The sequence below is a fragment of the Nyctibius grandis genome, chromosome Z (genome assembly GCF_013368605.1).
Source record: "Nyctibius grandis isolate bNycGra1 chromosome Z, bNycGra1.pri, whole genome shotgun sequence".
NCBI lineage: Eukaryota > Metazoa > Chordata > Aves > Nyctibiiformes > Nyctibiidae > Nyctibius > Nyctibius grandis.
Window position 1 is genome coordinate 26691351 of NC_090695.1, and position 17173 is coordinate 26708523.

Below are 17173 nucleotides of genomic sequence, written 5' to 3' on the forward strand. Positions count from 1 at the left end.
CACTTCCGCCATGCCGCTGGCGGGGCCGTACGATGTCACTTCCTCCTCCCCTTCGCGGCTGAAGCGGCGGTGGCGGCGGGGAGGTGAGGCGGGGCGGGGCTCCTGGGAGCGGAGCCGCAGGTCCGCTCCGCCGGAGGGTCTCCCGGGCGGCGGGGGCTCCGCAGCGTCCGTGGGGGCGGCAGCGGCCTTTCATCCCAGAGCCGGCGGCCTGCAGTGCGGGGGAGGGCTCCAGGAGTGAATGCCTGAGGCTGCCAGGCCGCTCCTCCTGCCACGCGCTGCCGCCGAGCCCGGCCTGACGTTAGGCTTCCCGCGGTGCTGTCCGAAAGCCCCGGGTGTTCTGGGATGTTTTGCTGTCGTCAGTCTAAAAGGGGTTTTATCGTTTTCCTACGCGTGTAGTAGAAGCCATTTATTTCGCTCAGGTTATGAAAAGGCTTAGAGTCATAAAGGGACATAAAGTCACTAACTCTTCATTCAAGTCTAATGTTTTTAGGCAGTAAAGTCATCTGCTTATAGTTCGTTCTTGTCTTGGTATAAACGTGGTTGGTTGTGGTGGGGTTTTTTACTGCAACCAGAGTAATATTGTGAAACGTCCCTTAGATGAAACTACTCCTGGCTTCATGATGGTATTTGGTTTAAATATCCATGTGATAAAATTTAAGTGGAGGATTTGGTCAACAGCTTGTGACAGCAGTAAGATTGATATCTCACCAAGGTTTTGACTGTCAAAACCAAATGCCATAAGCTTAAATGAAGCAAGTTTGGTGTATTTTTATGCATTACTTCACCAGAGTGTTGTTAACCTATGTTACCTGTGTTTTGTTGCAGGTCGTTCAAACATCTGGATCTCTTTAGATACAGCTTTGTTGTCAAAACTGCTCTTGGCTACAAACTATGAAGAAACATTTTGCATAAAACTTTTACGTGACTGAGGCCATGGCATCTTCAACAAACATAGATGCTGGGGCCCAGTTAATTGTAGAAGAATGTCCCACTAGCTACAGCCTTCCGCCTATGCCGGACATTAAAGTGGAGCATCAGCTTGACTCTAGCACAGAGGAAGGGCCAGCTCAGAGTGTCACCATGGGAATGAAATTCATTTTACCCAATAGATTTGATATGAATGTCTGCTCACGATTTGTGAAATCTTTGAATGAGGAGGACAGTAAAAATATTCAAGACCAAGTGAACTCTGACCTTGAAGTGGCATCTGTCTTATTTAAAGGTTGAACTTATGGTACAAATTGTTATGTGTGGATTGTGTCATCCTGTTAAGCTGTTACATTTTTTTAAAAAAACCCTCTGCCTTATATGTGTGTTAATCAGTAATAGTTTTCTAAGATTTGCTCCCCTAACTTTTTTATTATATGCTTAATGGATTATTAATGTAAAATTAATTTCCCTGAAGATTATTTTTTTAAATCACATTTAAAATTTCTTTTTTAATTGAAAAAGTAGTGGCACAAAAAGTCTCTAGTATAATTTATTAAGAGCTGATGCTGATTATGAAAACAAGCTTAGTTCTTTTGTGTAGCATGGTGTAGCATGTCCTACAACATGCTACACATTGTTGAATGTATGTGTCTGTACAGAACACTACTGAAAGCACTCTATGATCACTTCAACTTCAGTAGCTTTCTGCAGCACATTTTATCTTTGCACTAGTATGACGACAAAATAACATAGGTCATGCAGTTGACTTTGTTTTATCAGTATGGCTGTGCAAAGCCTGTAGTTGTAGCGTGTGGCTCACCAGTTCAGCTTCCCACTACTTGAAAGCAAATGTTGCTGCAATTCTGGATACCTGCAGCTAATCTCCAGCAATTGCTGGGCAGCTTCATCAGAATTGATCCATGCTTTCTCATGGCTGAGCATATCGATGGACAACAGAATTAGGACTTCTGCCTACTTCACTTTTAACAGTTTTCCAGTGCTCGCTGTAATAGTTCAGACTGTTAGTAATGTATCTTTTCACGAGGTTGAATTAGACCCATTTTCTCTAACAAATACAAACACAGAACTATTGTGGATTTTGATGATTTCTCTGATTTTTATTGTTTGGCTGCAGTTCAGCCATTGTAATTTTCAAACTTTTTTGATTTGCAGGCCCTAAGTGCTTACTAGTGGAGCTGTAGACCTGAACAGCAAATTTAGACCCATCAGTGATTGATAGGGTTGTTTTTCTTAGGTAACATTTGTCTACCCCTTAGAAGTAGTCCTGCGGATCCAACGACCGCAGGTCAAAAATCCCTGGTAGGTCTCTTAATTTGATCATGTCAACTGTAGCTATTTGATTGGCAAACGATGTAATTTCATTTTCATCCTGTTACCCTCTGCTTTTAATTGGTTCTCTCCCAGAATTTGCACTTGGGCTTATGATCATGAAGGTCTATATGGTGTGAATTCAGTGTGCATGTTAATTAGCTTCCAGTCATTAATTGTTAATGCACACTGGTGTCAAATCAATTTAGCCAATAATGGAGTTTAATCCTTCAATATGTTTTTCCAGTGTTTAATCAGTTAGCTTCTTAACAATTATCTGGCTTCTCAGCTACTTCTGAAAACCTGCTTTTGAGAATTAGAAGCCAAGATAGCATACATATTTTGTAATAAAATGCCATTAGATTCTAATAGACAGCTAGAAAGTTAGTACAAATGGACACAGCAGCACTGAATGGCTTCTTGAATTCTAAGTGGTGACCTGCTGTTGCATTTTATGTAAGTTAGTGTGGAATACCTCTCTTCCTGCTGGTTAAGTATTCATAAAGCATTCATAATGCAGTTACAATTTTATCCAACAGGAGTGGAAAAAGTCCTGGTGAAGAAAATTAGTGAAAGTCATCTCCACTCATGCAGTGGACTGGTTAGAGAGTGGGAAAATGGATGAGCTGAGCAGTTACCTGACTACATGGCTGACCAGAGCTGCATCATGCTGTTGCACTGGAGAAGCGTTCATGAGGGTATGACAGGCCATCCATAAGTGGAGCCATCCCACCTGATAAATCCACACCAGGCATGTCAAAAATCTAGACCTAAATTACCTCATTTAGACACCAACTTGTCTCTGTGTGACATTACACCACACTGAACCTGTGTGGTAGCAGCATTGTTCTATGCCAGAAATGAATACAGCCCTTTATTCAGCTCTCACAATACACAGTGGAAAAAGCATATGTAATAAAGCTTACTTAACATGAGTTTTAAAGGTCTTGTGATACTGGTGCTTTCTAGTTTGACTTAGAGTCTGTGGCTTTCTTTTAATGCTCTTACTAGTACTAAAATCCTGTCTGTTTTCTCTGTTCAATGCAGCTGAATGCAACAGCCACACTTCTCCTTCCCCTGGTATCCAAGTAAGACACGTTTATACTCCATCAACTACTAAGCATTTCTCGCCAATAAAACAATCAACTACCCTAACTAACAAACACAGGGGAAATGAAGTGTCTACAACACCCCTACTTGTAAACTGTAAGTATCCTTCTGCCTTACTGTTAATAATTATTTTGTGAACTGTATGTTAGGTGCTTGACAGATTTTTCTGATTTTTTTCTTTGATGTTGTAATGAACTTTAATATAGGAAGAAAACATTGAGATAGTCTTGTCTAATTTCACATGGTTCCAACCATAAAATAGTAATCCATCTGCTATATTGAATTCATGACTGAAGTGTATTTTCCAGAAAGGATCCAATTCTTGATTTAAAAAAATATAAATATTTTTGTGATCCTTTCTAAGCTTTTAAGTTAATGTTTGTTTTTAATTTAACTTTTAAGTTAATTCATATAATTGTTTTCAGAACTTGTGCATCTTGTAAAATTTATTAAAATTAGATGATTGGTAAGTGGTATAGACTACTGCAGACGTCATGATTGTCACGGATCTTGAAAGTCAAGAAGGCAGTATTATTTATGGGGTTTTGTTATTCTTAATTGTCAAGTATTTTCTTTATAAATTAATTCTCTGTAATTTACTTCATCTATAAATTATTTCCTCTATAAATTATAAATCCAATGTTTAAAAAGAAAAAAAGGCTGCTTGCATGGGAAAAATTAATCTGGAGCTGCAACATAGGCCTCTGAACGAAATACGCAGTCTTTCTGAAAAAAAATCAAACTTTCATGTAGTTAACAGGAAGAGGGTAGTGAATATTTACATAGTATGTAATCATTAGTTAATCTGTTATTATATAGTGTGGATACTGTATTATATATTCCCTCCTGAGCACCTTTCAGACCTGCTCCAAGTTGTAATTATCAAAGCCATGCACCTGTGTGGAGTTTATTGTGGGATCCGAGACTTTTTCTTCATAATCTCTTAAGAATTATTCTGCTTTTAATGCTTGGTACTTTTTATTAAAAAAAAAAAAAAAACCCACAATCTTTTTCTTCCCCTGTAGATGTCATGTATAGTTTTGTAATGTCTGATCTATTCCATTAGAGTCACGCTATGGGCTTTATTGAGCAGCATGACAGGTCTCCTGATGGCATGTGATCTCTTAGATGTCATTTTTAAACTACATAGTCTTAATTTATCAAAAGTTGCTTATTTTTATTTGGTGAATGGTCTTAATGTGATCTTGGGTTGCTGACCATGCAGCAGAGAAGAGAGCAAGTCGCCTTGTAAAAAGTGAACATAGAAGTATCTGTGCTTTCTAGTATGATTTATACATTGGTTAAAAAATCACCTAAACCTATGAAACTCTTTGGAAATTTTTCCATTTTTAAGATACTGATTCCAGTTCAGAGTGTAAGGTGAAACCTGTCTACACTCTCAAATCCAAGTTCTGTACTGCTCAAGCCAATGGACATGTTATGCCCAGCTCCAAATAGAACAGAATGAAAATTGATGTGTGTAACGCATGCTTTTGCTTCCCATTTTGCAGCTTTATCAGTTCATCAGCTGGCTGCTCAGGGAGAAATGTTGTATCTGGCCACGCGTATTGAACAAGGTGAGACAGAGGGAGTTTAAATGCCTGCCTTTTTTCTTTGGGGCATTTATACCCTGTTTTTCTGACTGTTCCCCAAAGCTGTATTTAAAAAATCCTCAATTCTGGTACAAATTGAAGGATATTTGAGGTATGTGTTCTTTGCAGATGTGGACTGTTGATCACATCAGTCTTTTATCCACTCATTGCTATGATTTGGATTTTAAATTAAACATTAACATTAATAGGAGTTACAGGTAAATCCCTTCCTCCCCCTGCTCCCCAGCTATGTAGGTAATCCATGGAAATGAGAAGCGAAAATCTGTTAGTTCAGTCAGAAGAGCTAATTTTTTTTATTACCTTTGTAATTTAAAACACATTTCTATTAATGGTGGCTTTCCAATTCTATTTAATCAATCAACATATTGATTGTAATTTAAGCTGTGGCTCACGCCTGCAATATAATAGTGCTACTCATTCCAAGTCGTGTGATAGTCTGCAGTGTGACATTCGTGTGTCCATAATACTTACATAAAAGTTCAACTCTACATAAAGTATTGAATTGAATATACTGTTAATAGTATATTCTTATTTTATTATTAGTCATCAGCTGTGCTTTGAGTGCATCTTTGTTGAAATGTTTACTGGAAAGCAGGTAATGAGTCGGCAAGTCTATATACTTTGTAATGAGCCATGTATACAGAAAGCAAATTGATTCTGGAGTGTCAGTAACAGTTAAAAATGCATATTATGGTGCTGTGATAAGCATGGGACTTTTTTTAAGTACTTAAGATATTAAAAAAAATTCCAACTTGAATATTTCAGTCAGCCAATTGTTAAAAAAAGTTCTTTTTCCTTCTTCTGGGTGCACTAGAAGTAGACCTTAATCGTGTCCCCAAAACATCCTATTGATTACATGAACTTTGGGGGTAATGGAGTTATACTATCTATATTGCTTTACAAGCCAATTCTTCACAAGATTGTGTGGCTCACTCTATTGAAAAAAACACTTTCTCCAGTATAATACAGAATGTACCTCTTTATTTTTCAAGCAGCCCTTCTCTTCTTTCCAAAGATAAAGCCCAGATTACAGACAGCTTGTAACATTTCTGAGTAAAAACAGAACTTGATTTATAGAGCTAAAAAAAAAATAAACCCAAATCTTAAATTTTACTTTGGTCCGTTGGATGTTTTTTTCTTTCTTGGACAAAGATATTTGCACCACCATTGTGACAGAATTTTGGTTTTAAAATGGCTTGCAGGACACACTGGTACCTCAGTCCATTCAGCATGGATATGTCAACATATTTCACCAGCTCATACAGTGCATTAATGAAAGGGATTACTAAGTTACATTTTTTTCTTTAAACAGAAAATGTAATCAATCATAAGGATGAAGAAGGATTTACCCCTCTGATGTGGGCTGCAGCTCATGGGCAGATAGCAGTAGTGGAATTTCTCCTCCAGAATGTAAGGAAATAAACCACACTTCATTTTAAATGTCTTTATTTACTTTTTAGTTGAATTTGCCTTTCTAAGTTTGTCAGTGCTGCTATACAGTTAACAGTTTAAATGTTAAGTTCTGTGTAAAACCTCACATTTAAAAAAAGTCTGGTTGTTTTTCTTTTTTTGTTATTTCAGGGTGCAGATCCTCAGATTTTGGGGAAAGGGCGAGAAAGTGCCCTCTCCCTGGCTTGCAGTAAAGGATACACAGATATTGTCAAAATGCTCCTTGACTGTGGAGTTGATGTCAATGAGTATGACTGGGTAAGACTCAAGCTTGAATTTATGTCAGAGTGCTTTGGTGATGAGAAATTTGAAACAGGCACAGGACTGGCTTGGGTTTGAAAATTGTTCTACTACTGAAATATCTGAGAGTTTCAGAACTTCCATAGGATAAGAGAAGTTGGCCCTACTAGTTCTGATTTCTTGGTAAAAAGAGGAGGATACTTAACACTGAGTCCTTGTAGAAGGGTGAGCTTACAGTCTAAACAGTAGACCAAAAAGATGGAAGTTGTGAAGAACCAAAACAGAACCTCATTTTTATAAACCTGTGAAGTCTCTTACTAATACATAGAAGTATGCTGGTGTATTAAGGAATTACCGTTGCAGACTGCTCGACCATTAAGTGTCTAAGACTTTTCCCTGCTTTTGCAGAATGGAGGCACACCTCTACTATATGCAGTACATGGGAACCATGTGAAATGTGTAAAAATTCTCCTTGGTAAGCAGACTGTCCAAACCTAATTATCAGTAATAGTGTACTATCAGTTATAATTGTCAGAAATATGAGTTTCTTCTCTTATTTTACATAGAAAGTGGTGCTGATCCAACTATTGAAACAGATGCTGGCTATAATTCCATGGATTTGGCTGTAGCCTTGGGATATCGGAGTGGTGAGTATTGCAAATGTAAATTCTTTGATTTTTATCTTTACTGCTTCTTGGTTTTGTAGCTGCTCTAATGGCATAGTAGAGATTTTACAGCTGTAAGAAGATCCCTGTCCTAGAAGTCTTAATACACGTAAATATATCAGCCCAAAATGGGTAGGAGCTTCTGTTCCTGTCTCAGAAAGCCAGGTACCTAGTAAGAAAATATGACTGTGGATCTGCATCTGTGGGCACAAATAATGGTGTGTAGGGCTGATGCAGCCATGATCCAGACAAGGGCAGCCAAGCTGCTCCCTTATTCTATGCAAAGGAGTGTGTGTTGCACTGGACAATGATGACGCCTACAGCCTTCCTGAGCCCCTCACCCTAGCACTCTATTGATTGGCATGATGTGATGTAGTTTGCAAAACCTTCTTCCCTTATCAGACTAGCTCTAGTTTATCTTGGAGGCAGACAGTAGTAGTGCCAGGATCAGTGAATTCAGCTACCTTACTTGGTTCTGGAACACAGAGGTAAAGAAGGGACCCTTCATTGTTTTTCCCTCATGCTGCCTTTATTTTGAAAGCTGTGAAATGTCTGCTGTTACAGAAATGAACAGAATCCAAACATAAGCCCAGAACTGCACATGTAGCTTCTCTAGGCAGAGCCCTGTGCTTGTGGGGGAGCCAGTAACTTCACAGATGTCTAGATGTAAGATTACTTCAAGAGTCAATCTCAAAACACTCCACAGAAGTAGTTTCTAGTAAACGTTTTTGCCTACTTTCCATTTATAGACTTAAAAATTTTCTTCCATATGCAATCTGCCTATTCAAACCAGAGAACAGATTATCACCTCCAAAAACCATCCTCTGCGTTACTGAGTGTATTGGGTTTCCATTATATGAGGGATTTATTTTCTGAAGGGGTGCATACTCTCTTCCCAGAGTGAATTTGTTCCTGTCTGGTTTTTATTAAATGATTGTACAGGACAAGCTGGCATCTGCCAGGAAAAAATAGTACAACCCTAAAGATGTGAAAAAAACATTGAACACTGATTAACCTGATTTTTTCTCTGCTTTAGTTCAACAGGTTATTGAGTCTCATTTATTAAGGCTACTTCAAAATATCAAGGAATAATGGTTGGCTCCATTAATGGCTTGGAGATTTGAACTGCTTTTTAGCCCTGTAATCAGTGACAAGGGTTGGCTGTTCTGTAACTTTACCTCAGTCCAACTATTTGCTGTTTTTAGTTAAGCTTTTTAATATGCTTCCTCTTCTTCCATTGTTGTTTTTAGAAATATGCGATGTCATCCTTTTCTTAAATATATTTTGTATAATTTTAGAATAAGAAGTCAGTTGTCGTGCATGAAAAACTTTGTAAATAAAACCAGTTTTGACCATCTAAATGTTTACACTGAGTGCGGTGGGTGGCACTGTGCTAAGTGTCCTACTCGATCACATCATTGATACACATTCACCGGAAGATATTTGTTTAAGATATTGAGGTATATCACCATAGAAGATAGATGTCTTTACTGTTAATAATATCAAAATGTGCACCATGTGTGCTTGTTTTCAAGATCCCCAGTTAATACTACTTTGTCAGCTTTTGGCTTTGTCCAATTTTTAAGAAGTTGGTAATAAACTGAAGGACTTTAGTGATGGTAGTTTAATTCCTACCTGATTTCTTTCCACCTGCCTCTGCCTTCCTGTTGTCCTGAAACAACTAGGCCAGAGTATCCTAGGTAGAAATTTCTCTGGTATAAGGAAGCCTAAGGTCAAGTGCAGAATTCCTAGCTCCTAAATATCCTCCCTGCAGCGACTGAAAGCAGACATGAGCTGTAGGAGAAGAGAAGCCAGTGCCTACTGCATTCCAGCCTTCTTCAGCCAAAGTGTTCCTTTGGATCACAAACTCATAGAATATCTGAAGTTGGAAGGGACCTGTAAGGACCATCAAGTCCAACTCCCTGCTCCTTGCAGGACTGCCTAAAACTAAACCATATGATTAAGAGTGTCATCCAGATACTCCTTGACCTCTGACAGGCTTGGTGCTGCAACCACTTCCCTGGGGAGCCTGTTCCAGTGACTGACCACCCTCTATAAGTGAAGAGCCTTTTCCTGCCATCCAATCTGAACTTCCCCTGACACAGCTTCATTCCATTTCCTCCTCCTGTCCTATCGCTGGGCACCAGAGAGAGGAGATCAGCACCTCCCCCGCCACTGCCCCCTGTAAAGAAGCTGCAGGCTGCCATGAGGTAACCTCTCAGCCTTCTCTAAACTGAGCAAACCAAGTGACCTCAGCCACTCCTCCTGAGCTTGAGATTTTTACCGTCTTGGCCACCCTCCTCAGGACACACTCTTGAGTCTGATGTCCTCCTTACTTTGAGGTGCCCAAAACTGCACACAATACTCAAGGTGGGGCCACACCAGTGCAGTGCAGAGTGACAACTGCCCCCCTCAACTGGCTGGCTGTGCTGCACTTGACGCACCCCAGGACACGGTCGGCCCTTTTGGCTGCCAGGGCACGCTGTTGACTCATGTTCAACTTGCCACCAACCCAAATCCCCAGACCTCTTCCTGTGGGGCTGCTCACCAGCCTCTCGTCCTTCAGTTTGGAGGGATGTCCCAGTGTACCTGTTTAGTTAGAACAGGAATTACCGTTTTGAAATTAGTTGAAAAATCAGGCAACATTAACTGATTTTCTGGGACCCCAGCATTTAATCAAATCTATGCTGAGTGATGGGACATATGATAGTTTTGCACAAATAATAGATAATCTTTTGAAAGAGACTTTTCAGGAGCTTTTGCTCTGACAGTGCATACGGATCCCCGCGGTGTTGTGTTTCCATAAGCATTTCTCCATTGTGTCCACTAGAGGCCCGTCACTTACCCACATACAGACACCACTAATCCCTACCTTTTTTCCCCGGTCCATGGGTAGTGAACCCAGTCTCCCATTTACTCTCCACCTAGAGTTCACAAGACATGAGTGGACCCGGGTGAGTTACTGTATACCTAATATAGTGTCTCTACCGTGATTAATTTTTCTATTTGAAAATCATTCCATACACAAAGGAAATCAATACTATTTAAAGTACATGCACTGTGATCCTGACCAAAGGTACTGGAAGGCTGGGAAATAATCCAGCTGAGTTCTTTGGGTCAGAGCCAGAAAAATAATGACTTCAAAATGCTAAATTTGTTATTTCAAAGTGACTGAATATATAATAAGTGAAAATGTAGGGAAAAAAATCCCAACCTACATAGATTAAACCTGAATTTGTGGCCAAATTTCTCTCTTGACTCTACCGAAACATTTGTGGTGTATAAAAGGCGTAAATTGGGCCAGAATTAACCTCTAAAAGATTGTTTGTGCAAGAGCCAGTCCGGAGATCCATTTCTTTCATAAAGCTGAAATCTGAAATGGAATGAACTTCAAGGGAGGTGAAGCAAGAAAATGTAACTGATCTTGCAGGTGTTGGTGAAATCCTTGCTGCATTTAAGTATTATCTGTCTCCCAGGCTTTGACACTTGTATTTTTATGTAGGGTTTACACCAGTTTTACTGTATATCATGCATAATTAAATCAGATGAAAGACTCAGTAAATCTGACATGCCTTGGAAGCAAGGGAGGGATATTGTTTCATAGTCAAATTCTAGAAAAATGTCTTAAGTAATTTTAAAATAAAATAATACGAAGTGACAATTATTGTCAAGTTGCATATTAGAAATACTGAGATTTAATGGCCTTTGTAAAAACAAACATTCAACTTCCATGTTTGTTGAAAAACAATACAAATAAAATGCAAACTGTGTTTTCTTGAAATATCATAACCTGAATCATTTCTGATTAATTTTTAAGACATCTTATGTATAGACATGCTGTATAAATATGCATAAGGAACAGAATTCCCTTTTTCTTTATGATTTGTGTTACAGGAAAGTACTTGTTCTAAATGATGATTCAAAATCTGCTTTGTATTTTGTCTTGAACTTCAGTCAGCATTGAGTTAATATATAGGAAATAAACTGACTAATTCTTAACTGTTTCCTGGAAATGTATCCTAGAAAATGCATTTTTGGATTATATGGGAAGACAGAAAAATAGAGCAACCTAGATTGAGACAGCAAAATGTAAAATTTCTTCCATCTTTTTGCTGTATAATTTCAAGCAATTGTCAGATAGTCATCACCACACATCCCACAAAAGTGATTACAAAGGTGAAGATGGTAATCTTTCAGAAGCTGTTTCCTGTATTAAGAGCCCTTTCTATAGATAGTATTATGCTGCCAAGGCAGTGAACATGGAATTGAAGTTTTCTGTGGCTCTTGGGAGGGCGCTGCAGGGAACAGCTAGCAGTGTTTCAAAAGCTGTGATTCAGACACCCTGAGGAAAACTTAAGTCAGTTAGCAAACTGTGAAGCGGGGCAGGTTGGGAGGGGGTGGGAGGGGCGGAAATTTATGCAAAGAAAAAGCTTTGGTCTCTGGAAAAAATCACTGTCAAGAAAGCACAGGCAACTGTTGATTATGCAATATTAACAGCATGCTTCGCTCCACATACTTTGTTTCTCTGAGGCATAACAATGAATTTTTGTTTCTCTTAGTGTAAATACTTCTCAGTATTCAGTTTTCATTGTTTATAGTGGTAAAAATTTTAAAGCCCCTGATTCAGCATTGATAAGCATTTTGAAATGTCAGCCTGCTGCTTCTACTTTGGTAAACCATTTCTGTAACCTCTGATGGAAGAGAGAAGACACTAGGAGTTACCTTGGAACCACACCCATGGGTCTGAAGGCAGCAGTGTTTCCTTGCCATGGCATGCCACAAGACCAGAGGGGTTTGAAAATTCTGCAATCAAAATCTTAACTCCAAGTTCATTCTCCCCAAACCTTTTACCAAAAGCTGTTGCCAATGTAATTTCTTACGGGAATGTTAATAAAATTTGAACTTAATGACAGCATACTGTATTTCAGAGTGTTAGCAAACAAGTTGCTTTTCCTGATTAACTAAATTATTTTTGCAAAATTCAATGTGCAGCATGTAATCACAGAGGTCATGAACTCTGCCTCACAAAGCAGATTGCCTAGCAGAGTTTCATGTAGTGGTAACAGCCCAATGCTTCAGAGCTGTGCAAAGTCTTTGTTTCATTTATTCACATTTGACTTTGCAGGGTGTTCTTGTCTATTTAACAAAGGGAGTACACAACAAATGAACTCTAATTCACAATGCAGTGGGTACAACAATTGTCAGTATTAACGTTCATTTACAGCTTCTACTGGCTGCAAAAGCTTAGAAACCTTACAGTGCAAGAGAGACAGGCTTTGTCTGTCTGGCAGGGAGGTAGAAGCAAACTAAAGCAGCAAGCAGCTCTGTTCATAGAGGGCAACAATACAGGTGTGAAACAATTCTACTGAGAAGAAAACAAAATTTTACATATCCACTTTGTAATTGCTCAAAGACATTCAGCTTTCTCACACAGGTAGACAATGGCTGAGAGAGAAACTGAACCAATGAGGACAGTGAAGAATAACCATAAATAGATTGTTAATATTTGATTAAAAGACATTAAGATGCTGTCTGTAAAGCCATAATTAAAAAAACTGTGACCGGCACCCGCTGCTCCTGACCACTGGTAATGCGGTTAGCATAACTAACACCATTTTATACGGCAAGCAGCCATTCTCTGGGACCAAGCAGGTCGTGTATTTGTTCCCTTTCCCCTCATTATCAGGCCCTGAAGGTCCTGTGCACCAAGCAGATAAACCAAACAGATTTCTTCTTCCCCTCCCTACTGGCCTCAAGGTTCCTGGGCACCAGGCCGATTACTCCCTGCCTTGCCAGCCTTGAAGGTCGCAGGCACCTGGCCAACCCGGTGTTATTGATGACCCCGCCACAGGACAGGGAAGCGTAACAGCACCCAGAGCACTGTCCATAAACCCAAGCAGTTACAAGTCCTAAGGGGGAACTTGGACCAGAACTGCTGCTGGACAGTGAGACCTCAGACATGCTGGTGGCCAGGGGTGCCTCCACCGTCGTCTGCTTCCTCCGAGGACTGAGGGAGTGACTTGTACTCTTGTACATGACCTTTCAGTCTAGATTATGATTGTTACACGGATGCAGCTAACCATGTACTAGGATCCAACCAGATCTGCAGAGGGTCCAGGTGATTAAAAATCCTAAATTAGTATCTAGGTGATTAGGAATTGTAAGTTAAGTCGTATTATAAATTCTGTATTATGCTAATTATAAATTGTACTACACTGATTTTGCTTGGAGAAATCCTCTGCCATTCTAGTCTTAAATTCTGTGCTACACTAATCATAATATACTGTTAAGAAAAAATAGTTTTAATTCTAACTACAACCTAGTGCCATCATTCTGCCAAAGATCCCTAAAAGAACCTGTCTGTCCCCTCTGTGTCAGATGACAGAAACATAACTTTAAATCTAAGCATTTTCATCCAGACAGGGTTCAGTCAAGTGAGGAGTTAATCATGTACAATGTTAGCATGACTATTTGCATGTGAATCTGATGAGCACTTCGTTACACTCTTCCCTGTCCTGGTTTTCCCTGGGCCTGTTACTAGTTCCACTCTGTTGCCTTCTTTGTTCACGTGTCTTGTACTCTGAATTCCCCACTTGTATTTCTGAGGCAGTTACAGAAAGCAGCAACATCCTGCCAGACCTTCCCAGGGTAGAGCCTCATCTCCCTTCAGCCTCCTGAGGGTTTTTCCTTGGTATTTAAAAAAACAAACAAACAAACAAAAAACAAACCAAAAAACCCACAGTATCCTACACCTCCTCATGCTACACAGGGAGCTGGTGCCCACAGCAGGGAGCCAAGGGGTGGAAGATAGGGCCTCCGCTCTCTGCCTTTTCCAAGATCCATAAAGGTGATCACAGCTCCCCACTGTGGCACCAGAGGCAAACTCTGTCCAGGACCATGATGCAAAGTGGTACTCTTTTTTTTCCCTCCCAGAGAATTCAGCAGTTGGTATCCCAATGGTATTCTTCCAGAAAGAAATACTATTACTCAGCTCCCATGAGATGGAAATCAGCCACTGAACCTTGTTCTTATTTGGCTGAGAAACAACATAGACAAACTTCTACTTACGGCATGCACCAATTTTGGATTTCCAAAGCTGTCTTATTGTGCCTTAGTCCTACATTCTTCCAGTAACCATTAAGCAAACTTGAAGCTCACTTCTTTAAACCCTGACGATGCTACTTGCCTTGCAGCCTGAAGAGACAGCTGTAAACTTAGGACAGAACTACTAATTATTTTCCACAACTGTTTTATAACAGTACTTGGAACAAAAAGTGTCAGAAGTAGAGCAACCATGAAAGCACCCTTATTCTAAGTAACTTGTTCCACCTAAGGAGTTCACATTCACAGCTCTAGGTAATCCCTAGCATGAATCAGATGCAACTCCATATTCTCATGAAACTATAAAGGGTAAGGGATAGGAAAAAAAGAGAAAGACTGTATTTACTGGGATGACAGACTAAAATCTGTTCTGCATTTTTCACTAGGAAGCTGATTGTTAGGGGCATTCCAGCAGAGTTTTTCCTAAACATTATGGACCAGACTTTTTTTTCCTTTACAACAACAGTATAAATCACTGGAGCAAAGACATAGCCCGTCACTAGAATGATCATCATTAGCATTGTTACAGCAGTTCTGCTTGCATGCACCTCCTGCTGTGCAGCACATAACGCTTTCAGGAAGTACACTGCTCAGTCTGGCAATGAATGTGTAACCGGGTGAATTAGGAATCCGGTCACTTGGAACTTTAAAGATCAAAGATATTGTTAGGGGTTAGTCCTAGGAATGACGTCTGAATAGATCTTTCTGTTGAGGTTGATTTGTCACCAAATTAAGCTAGCAACTCTCCAGGCATACAGGACTGTAAAGTATGTCAGTCAATCTTCAGCAGATGAGCAGTGATGAAGCCAACCATGCACACAGACATCAGCAGGGAAAGTTGCAGAGCCCATCAGAAAGGGAGATGTTAACTAGGCAAAGCAACAAGGTGGACTACAGCTGTGGCACTGCGCTGTGCAGCTCATCCTTTTCCTGCAAGAAGAAACCTAAGTAATCTCTGAATAATCCTCTGAAAAAAAATCCTGGCCTGCATTGTGGGGAGCATTGTTTTGATCCATTACATAAACCAACTGCACATGCTCCTTTTTTAGCACTGAAAACAAAACATGGCAAATACAGCCACATGACATGGTTTTCACAGGCCACAAGTTTTTCTAGCACATCAGCATTTCTGTTTCATAAACAGAATATACATCTTACAGGACAGTATCTTTTCACACAAATTCTAGTATATATCACTTGCAAGTCTTTCAGGACCTATCATACAATCCAAAGGCTTGACTCAACCTTTGTGTATTATTGTCAGCTGGAGGACACTGGATGATGTGCAATCTGCAGGCAAACTTGACGTACCAGCACTTAGCCAGGCTTCTAGCACAGCTGAAAAATGGGCAAGCTCTGGCTGAACCATATAAATCCCTGCACCCTGCATTTGTAGCTATTAGGCTACATCTAGATTATCTTAAATGTTATAACCTACAGGACTCAAAACGCAGTTGCTTCTGAAAATGCATCACAAAAACAGCTTGCCTAGCTATTCTGCATCTGTGGTGTAATGTCTGTCACAAGCACAGGGTAAGATCACAGGCATAACAACATTGCCATTGTCTCCAAAAAGGCTTTTGTTTAGAAGCGTTATGCTTTTCTGCTCACATAAAATGTGAAGGTTTCAAGAAGATGAACAGCCTCCCAGAAAAATATACTCATGCATCCTTGAAGGCTCAAGTCCCCCTTAGAATTTAACTTACAGCCTGCTGACATAGTTTGTCTATCAAATATAGTGTACTTCCTGATGAAACCAGAGAGCTACTGAGATGGGACATAATTGAAAAAGCAAAAGGAAAAACAATTCCAGGTTTTGAAACAAATAATAGCACTTAGTTTTCAAGGTACAAATAATTAGAATCGGACAATGCTAAAATATGAGGAACAAATATAATGGGAGTAGAAGGTCAATACTCCAAATGTGAGAGGGCTGACACACTAAAGCAGAATGACAATCCATCTAGCCTATAGTTCCTGACAGAGGTCAGCCTAGCCACCAGTGTATACATGCACGAGGTCACCTCTAAGCAAGTCTGAATTTTGTATGCTGGTGGAAGAAGATGACTCAGTGAATGCCGAGACCTGTAGGCTACTCCAGCTTCTATAAACAGTTAAAAAACACACAAAAAAATCTTAAAGATCATCACCCCCGGCTAGGAATTACTGGAGCATGAAATGCTGCAGATGTAGCTGGGGATTGTTTATCCAAATGCTGCCCCCAACCTATGCTAAAGGCAAACCCCAGCTGCATGAGCTGGCTATGCTGGTTTCATGTTGTTTAAGAACTTCCCTAAACCAGAAAGAACTGCACCATCTCCTGATTCCTAACACTAAGTGGTGCAAAGCAGCCAGAAGGAAAATAAATAAATTTGCACATTAACTCCTCCCTGCTGCTTTGGATGCCAACAGTCCCAGGGACAAAAACTTTTAACAGTCACCTCAAATCAATGAGCCTGCCACTCTGCTGCCACAACTGTTCATTTTTTTCACTTCATCTCATTTTTAGTTTAGGTATGAGTCCTACAAACACTCATGTTCACATTACCTTTACAGGATCAGGAGTCTTGAAGCAATAGCTGTCTCTCACCATATGTTTCCGTAAGACTCATGCCTGGTAGGGGCAGACGAATTCCCCAACTATAACACAACAAAACGTGAGTTGTGTGACCTGTATAGTGAAGCCAAACAATGTTAGAAATCAGCACATGTGCAGAAGTCCTTAAAACGTAGTTG

The 17173-nt window shown here is 39.9% G+C and overlaps 1 protein-coding gene across 1 annotated transcript; it reads left to right on the top strand.

The window, feature by feature from the left end:
- The first annotated feature begins 33 nt into the window (after positions 1–33).
- ANKRA2 (ankyrin repeat family A member 2) lies at positions 34–12241 on the top strand. The gene is made up of 9 exons (XM_068423715.1): positions 34–83; positions 826–1222; positions 3307–3465; positions 4881–4946; positions 6295–6392; positions 6564–6689; positions 7080–7146; positions 7238–7318; positions 8373–12241. Exons 2-9 carry the CDS (start codon positions 934–936, stop codon positions 8426–8428), a joined length of 942 nt encoding a protein of 313 aa, XP_068279816.1. The 5' UTR covers positions 34–83; positions 826–933; the 3' UTR covers positions 8429–12241.
- The last annotated feature ends 4932 nt before the right edge of the window (positions 12242–17173 follow it).

Bases quoted from the DNA above. Each gene is read 5' to 3' on its own strand.
- ANKRA2 (XM_068423715.1), top strand. From the start codon at position 934: ATGGCATCTTCAACAAACATAGATGCTGGGGCCCAGTTAATTGTAGAA. The intron at 1,223-3,306 runs GTTGAACTTATG...TGTTCAATGCAG, and splicing joins GGCATCTGTCTTATTTAAAG to CTGAATGCAACAGCCACACT. The intron at 7,319-8,372 runs GTGAGTATTGCA...TCTCTGCTTTAG, and splicing joins AGCCTTGGGATATCGGAGTG to TTCAACAGGTTATTGAGTCT.